At 47.3% G+C, this 7,554-nt stretch overlaps 1 protein-coding gene across 1 annotated transcript; it reads left to right on the plus strand.

The window, feature by feature from the left end:
• Positions 1-396: 396 nt before the first annotated feature.
• On the plus strand, positions 397-5,413 carry LOC103607104 (nuclear RNA export factor 2-like). The gene is given in 12 exon segments (XM_008591652.1): positions 397-564; positions 887-1,048; positions 1,331-1,416; positions 1,531-1,633; positions 1,748-1,828; positions 1,961-2,030; positions 2,185-2,273; positions 2,394-2,462; positions 3,096-3,134; positions 3,307-3,416; positions 4,960-4,996; positions 5,384-5,413. Coding segments are annotated over 12 exon segments (915 nt in total). The 5' UTR covers positions 397-525.
• The last annotated feature ends 2,141 nt before the right edge of the window (positions 5,414-7,554 follow it).

The following is a 7,554-nucleotide window of genomic DNA, read 5'->3' on the forward strand; positions in this document are numbered from 1 at the left end:
AGGTTGCCTCCCAGGTACTGGCGTAGTTCTTAGAGAAGCCTGAGAAAAGGCAAGGTTAGGACAGCTTCCCGGTGTCTGGCTGGTGTCCAGTGTAACCAATGGATGCACACACCTCAGTTCTTTATAAACCCTGCTCCATTTTTCAAAAGATTCAATATACTTGCTTGCTCTTCCAGTTTTTCTCCCCTGATTGTGCTACCTGTTTGATGAGGCTGTCATATCTGGACAGGCAGAGGAGTTTGCTTTTGTGGGTCTGTGTGATTGGTCCCTCCGGGCAGGTTGGCACATTGCTTGCCCTAACATGGTGTTAGCCCATGACGTGGTACTTGGCAAGTGGATCATCAATGCATCTTCAAACTTGTATTTCCGTTCCCAATTTCCGAATACAGTGACGATGGTAATGCTTTTCAAGGAAGAAAGAAAGACAAGAGTTATTTCTGGAATAACTTTAACAAGAGGAACCTTTGTTACGAACATGGTGGGTGGGAGCATCCACCTTCACAGCACCAGGAGGATGATGGAAACATGGTGATGAGGGATGTCCATGAGGACTTGCACATAAGACAGGAGGTGACCAGGCAGCCTGGTTTGCAAGTAGTGGCCCCTGGGACTGTGAAACTCTTTCATTCTCTGTGGTCTTCTTTTTCTTCTCTGACTGGAAAACTGAAGCATGCTAGGAGTGGAATAATGGTTGGGCAATTTTCTTTAAATTACTTTTTAATTTTTTAAAATTAATTTTGTTTTTAATTGAAACACAGTAGATGTACGTATATACGGGGTGCTGTGCAATGTTTGAATACTAATAGGAGACCTGGTTATCAGTGAGGGGAGGGTGTACACAAGACTTTTTCAGCATTGCTGGACACCCTCCTTTTCTCCCCTTCCCCACAGCACTCATGCCATCAGATGCAACAAGAGGAGAGGGAAAGGGAGTAATTAAGACCCTATCCATATTACTGAGTGGAGAAATAGAAAACCTCCAAAGAGAGGAATGGGGGAGAACACACAAGATGGAACCATGGGGAGCTGGTTCAAGGTCACATTGAGTGTCACAGCAAGTTCTGCACTAGGTAAGATATTCTGGAACCTTCCAGCAGAAAGACTGCATTAAACACTTTCAGTTGGTTATAGGGAAGAAAGCTTCTCATTGGAGAGAAGGGTGATTAGGAAATCTACATTTGGCACAAGTATAAGAAATTGACAGTCCCTTCTTTAGAAGTCCTTCAGAAGTAGGGAGAAGGTTGTACAATAACACGTGGTTGAGTCTGTTCTCCATCTGTAATGCCACATTGTCTCTCTTCTCCCTCCTATTCTTTCTTCTTATCCTTAGATTCCATATGGGAGAAAGTATGACAGGACGTGGCTAATGAATTCAATCCAGAGCCAGTGCAGTGTCCTCTTCAGCCCGGTCGATGTAAGAGAGGACAGTGGTGAAGCCAGATGAGTGGGCACAGGGGAGGGGGAGAGGCCTGGCTCGTCGAGGGCTGTTGGCCTGTGACACTATTGCTCTTGCCTACACTCCCTGTACTGCCACTGTGGCAAAAATCGGGCCCAGTTCTTTGTCCAGGACGCTAGTACTGCCTCCGCACTGAAGGGTGTCAGCTATAAGATTTGTGTTGAGAAGAATCAAAAGGTGTGTGCCGAGGGCATTCCGTGTACCTAGTCCTGGGGCAGGAGCACTGGCGGGGGATGGTTGTCATCTTTGGGATTACATGTCCTGGTGCTTACCCTGCTCTCCTTCCTGCAGATAAGTGTCTTTGTCAGTCCTTCGGCTGTACTTTACTCTGTGCAGAGTAAGTTGAGGCCAGAACAAATGGAGAAGCTAAAGGTAATGCAGACTCAAAGCACGTTGTGTGCCCACTTCCTAGACCCACCTATTCTTCCTCCACCTTCCAATCTCCCTGTCACCACCACCAGCACCACAGCCTCATAATTGCTCTGTCCACCTCTGTCTCTGCAGCTGACCATGAACAAACGATATAATGTCTCTCAGCAGTCTCTAGACCTCCAGAGGCTGCGCTTTGACCCAGGTATGGCTGACAGCAGTAATTCTAGGGCAGGTGGGGACAGAGGGGTCTGCCTGGGAGGAAGACTTAGGGATGGCAACCTGGGGAGGAGTTGGTTCTGGTGCTGGTTCAGCCAGACCCCTCTCAGCCTTCTAATTCCCTTCTCTTTTTCCTGAAGACTTGGTGGGCCATGATATCGACATAATCCTGAATCGAAGAAACTGCATGGCTGCCACCCTGCAGATCATTGAAAGGAATTTCCCTGGGGTGAGGCCTTAGGCCTAGTGCTGGTATTTAGGTAGAGGGGTGGAAGAGATGTGGTGGAAGGCAGATTTGTCTCCGATGTCCTAGATAGTAACTGTCACTCTGACTCTTCTTCCCCAAAAGCTGTTGTCCTTAAACTTGCACAACAACAAACTGTACCAGCTGGATGGCCTGTCTGACATTATAGAGAATGTTGGGCCTTAAAAACTAACACCACCTTAAGTGACATTACAAGACGTGGCAGCCTAAGACAGGAGGAAGTAGGGTGGGGGTGTCTGTGGGAACCTTGCCTAAGCCCTTATTGGCCAAATACGTGCTTCACCTTAAGTGACATTACAAGTGGCACCATTATGGGCCCAAAAGGGCGTATTAATGTGGCAGCCTAAGACAGTGCCGGGAGGAAGTAGGGTGGGGGTGTCTGCGGGAACCTTGCCTGAGCCCTTATTGGCCAAATACATGCTTCTGCGCTCGTGAACACTGCGTGGTTGCAATAGCTAGGCATTGAGACAGGATACATCCCCTTGACCATTAAACTAATTGGAGGATGTAAAAAACCTGCCTTCTCCATTTGCCTTTAAAAGCAAGTGCTTGTGTTATAATAAATGGAACTGCCTCGACAGAACCCCCGCCACGTCTGAGTGTCCTTTAACTGGGCTGTTTGGGGGGCCGGCGGTGTGCTCGCCTCTCTTCATGGCTCTCTTCCCCCGTCTCCTTCCAAAGGGGACTGGAGGGAAAGAGTAATCCGGGCCCATTCGCTCGCTCACCAGAAGGAACGAGGCTAGTGCTGTACGGGTCGGCCGCCAACGGTGGACCCGACAAGAGAAGGCCCCTACAGTCAAGATCCTGAATCTTTCCAAAAATCAGGTGTAAAGAGGGAGCCAGAGCAAATTGGGGTTGAGGGTGGTTGCCCACATCGGGGTGATGACAACAGGCAGGCAAATGTACCTGAGGGTGAGAGTGGGGGCTGAGGGTCCAGGGTCCCAGACATTTCTCTTTCCCTGGGACACCTTTTCCAGTTTCTTTGCATATTTCACAGCTGAAGTCAGTGTGGGAGTTGGACAAGGTGAAAGGGCTGAAGCTAGAAGTTCTGTGGCTAGATGGGAACCCCTTGTGCAGAAACTTCCCATACAAACCTGCCTATGTAAGGTCAGTGATAATGCTGGCCACATTTGCTAGGGACCTTCACTCTCCAGTAGCCTGAGCTGCCCCTGCTGTGCAGTTGGCAGGAGGAGGCAGCCCTGGTCCTCTGGAAGACCATAGGCCCTGCACCATCCTCTCTCCCTCTGTCCCTCAGCCGTGCTTAGAGGTCTCCTTTCCTTCCTCTGACCTGCTCACCTTTTCTCCTGGTCTGGGGTATTTCTCCCGCCTCTCTGCACCCAGCCTCATCCAGCCTCCCTCCATAAGTGTGCTCCAAAAAGCAGGGCTCTTCCTCCTCACCAGAACCAGGCGTGTACAGCCTTGAGCCACATGCTGATGCCTGGACAGAGAAGGGTCTTCCCGCCCAGGGCCTCATGCCTCCGTGCTGAGATGGGGCTTTCCTGCCCTGTACCAAGATTGGCCCTCCTTCCCTTACTTCAGAAAGGGCCCCCCGCCTGGCACAGGCTGATATGGGTGTGTTCCTGCCCCATGCTCAGAACAGAGGCCCTGAGTGACTGCCATCATGACTTCTGATCCTATGGTCCAGAGCAAGGAGCTGGGCCCTCCTCAGGGAAAAGCTTGGATTTCCCGAGTCAGAGGACCAGAAGTGATCCACCACCAGTGAGCAGAGGGCTTCCCAAGGCAGGAATGGAAGGCAGAGGGCAGACGAGTTTGAGGAGACAGCAGGACAGGTATCTAAGGGGACCAGCCATCACACCCTCCCTCCCTCCCCACGTCACATCATCCTGCCTGGTCCTTCAGAGGAACTCTGGGTACCCTGCGATGGGTAGGATTTCTAGGGCAAGGCACCAACTCAGACAGGTACATGTGCACTGGGACCATCAGGAGACAACAAGGTGATCGTAAGAGGGGACCAGAGACCTCAACCCCATGCTGGGCTGGAACCTGACCCTTCTCCCCTTCTGGGGAAGGTCTCCTGCCCATGAGGCTACTCCTCACACAGATGACAAAGGCTCAACCTGCATCCAATGGGCCCAGCACAACAGCTAAATGTTTTCCACTTCTCCCTCAGGCACCAGGGCCAGCCAGGGGCAGGTGAGGGAAAAAGCTTCGGCAGGAGAGCCATTGTCTTCCTCCTTCCTCCCTGTCCCCACCACCATGGTAGAGCTTTCCCTTCCCGTTGCTTTGCTTCCTCTTTCTCCTTTGCCTGTCTTCTCCTATGTCTCCCCCATCTCTCCCATAGCCCTGCCTTCCCCTCCCTGCCCCAGCATCTGGGCCCTCCTTGGGGAATGACCTGGTCTTGGCCAGGATAGGCCCAGAAGAATCCTGTACAGCCATGAGGTCACACAGCCCTGGGCTCTCACCCTGTTCCCTAATCCTCTGGAGCCTTCCCTGGGGACACGAAGGAAGCCCAGGCTCCAAGTGCTGCTCCTTGTGGCACAGGAGGAAGCCAGGGCAGTCTAGATGGGAGCTACCCAGGAGGAAGGGGAGGGGGGAGACTGAGTGAGAGACAGGAGGGGGGAGGGGAGGGAGAGGAGCTGTGCAACTCCGATCCGTCAGTCACTTCCCTCTATCTTTTGGTTTTGGACAGTGCCATCCAGGATTGTTTCTCCAAGTTGTTACGCCTGGTATGTACCTCCCTTCCCTTCATCACTGTCTCCTCTTACGCACATGTGACCTCCACAGCTGCCCTCAGGCACATTGGGTCTTGCCAAGGTGACATGTTTCCATTTTAGAGGACATGGACTCCTGACAAAAGCATCACTATTCTCCCTGGAAAAATTGTTCACACACAGACACACACACACACACACACACACACCAAAGTTGCATATAAGAGCAGAGATTTCTATGACCCCAAGATGCACATGCCCACAGTAATCTCACCCATGGAATTTCCAGGGCCATTTCACACCTGGCCTCTGACTGTTGTTCCCATTGGGCCTGTTCACCTCAGTGGTCATCCAGTACCACCTCCCTAGTCCCCACTGCTGTGTTCTTCTTTCTTTCTCCAGGATGGCCAAAAGTTAGGCCCTTATCATTGACACTTACATCCCTGAGTTAATAAAGCTGTGTAAGGGGAGGAAGAAGGACCAAGCAAGATTTGGGGTGTTGAAAGGGCGGCTTTGTCAACCACATAAATCCAAGTTATCCAGGAAATCTATAAAGGTTCTGAGACCTTAAAGCGTATATAGTAAGAGCTATAGTGGCGAAAGTAAAAACCAAAAGAAAAAGTTAAAAGGACTGTGTGAGTTTAATTTTAATAGCATATTTTATCTCACACAATGTCAAAAAATTATATAATTTCAACATGAAATCAATATACATAAATTATTAATTTGTTTTTAGTTGGTCCTTAAAATACTGTGCATTTTCATTACTCGTGGAATATATGAGCAAAGTATTAGTTAATTTTGCATTATTTTCTATTCCTCAGTTGTAGGAATGCTGGTCAGAACTCACTCCATCCTCGTGGCCTTCAGAGCTCTGGCTTCAATAGTTGCAATCCCTCCCCTGCACAGAAACTGAGGGAGGAAAAATAACAGAATGCTATGTTTGTGTAAGACGAGGGGAATGATGCCAGCAACCCCAAGGATAAGCAACAGGAGGCTGTGAGGTGCCTGGGAATCTTCCACTTCCATAGAATTTCTCTCTCTGGCAGAGCTCCATTTTTATCCCAAACTCCCTCATAAGATTCAACTGCTCCCCCCTCAGGTTGTGGAAGAAGCAGCTGCACAGCACTAGGATAGACTGATACTCCTCTTGACCCCTGTAAGTAACCACACTTGGATGGACTGATACTTCTCCAGGACCGTGCAAATAACCACCCATCAATAATAATAACAATAATAACTAAACTCCGTGTAAAATGGAGTTGCCTGCTTCGTTCCTTGGTCTCAGGATACCTTCTCAGTTTGGTGGGCCTTATACAGGTAGCTCAGAATGAGAAATAAGTCTTTGAAATGCCATCTGTTATTTCACCAAGAAAACAACACATACAAATTCTGTTTTGGTTATTTTAACATGTTTTTCTTTCTAAGTTGGAAATGCAGTATGTTGTCATTACAGAATGGAAGCAATAAAAACATTATTAACTATTTTTATTTATTATTATTTTTTACATTCTTTTCTCTAAGTCTTTGTAATACAGTATGTTATTCCAACATGGAAGCAACAAGAGCAAAATTTATTTAATTTTAATTATTTTTGTTACTGAGTCTGAAAAGCAGTATGTTATCATTTTAACATGGAAACAGTATAAACATATTAACTTCTTTGCAACTTGTTTCTTACTAAGTCTTTAAAATGTAGTCTGATTTCATTTCAACAGGGAACACAATACATCAATTTTTAATTAGTTACTTTTCATTCGTTTTAGTTACTGATTCATTGACATTCAGTCAGTTGGCATTTCAGCATGTAAACGATTAGAAAAAGTTATTAATTAATATTACATTTTTTCTTACTAAGTGTCTGAAATGCAATGTTTAACCATTTCAATGGGTAATCATACTAACAGATATTTAATTAGTCATTTTAACATTCTATTCTCTTACTAAGTCTTTGAAGTGCAGTGCTCTCACTTCAATGGGTAAACGATATGCACAAATTAATGCTGTAAGAGCAGAGGGTGCAAATGCATATGGAACGATGGGGACCATGAAGGGAACATACATGGTACATTGAGAAAGAGCTACAACATGGTGAAGTAGGGGAAGCACCGGAAGTAAGGGAAGTGCAATAAGTAAAGGGAAGTAAGAGAAAACCTCTCTGAGGAGGTAACATTAAAGCCATGAATGACCTGAGTGTTGAGGAGCTATTCCAGCAGCATAAAGAGGCCAGTCTGGATTGAACAGAGTGTGTGCAAAAAAAAAAAAACCCTGGGCTCCAAGGAGTTTTAATAACTTTCCCAAATGCCCTAAGAAAGAGTAGGGGAACATACAAATCATAGGAACAGCTGTATTCTAAGTGGCTTGAAGTAGGGGCATTGTCTTATTTGCCTTTTTATGCTCAGCACCTGGAACAGTACTGAACTAATAAGAGATCCTTGGTGAATGGGTGTGATATAAGGAACGACTGAGCCACAGGGTTCTAAGACCTGAGAAGGGAGGTAGCAACGGACTGTTAAAGACACCAGTAGGTAGTGGACATAGGTTTGGTTTGTTTGTTTTGGTTTGGTTTTTTC

Source organism: Galeopterus variegatus, unplaced genomic scaffold (genome assembly GCF_000696425.1).
Source record: "Galeopterus variegatus unplaced genomic scaffold, G_variegatus-3.0.2 Scaffold7127, whole genome shotgun sequence".
NCBI classification, from domain to species: Eukaryota; Metazoa; Chordata; class Mammalia; order Dermoptera; family Cynocephalidae; genus Galeopterus; species Galeopterus variegatus.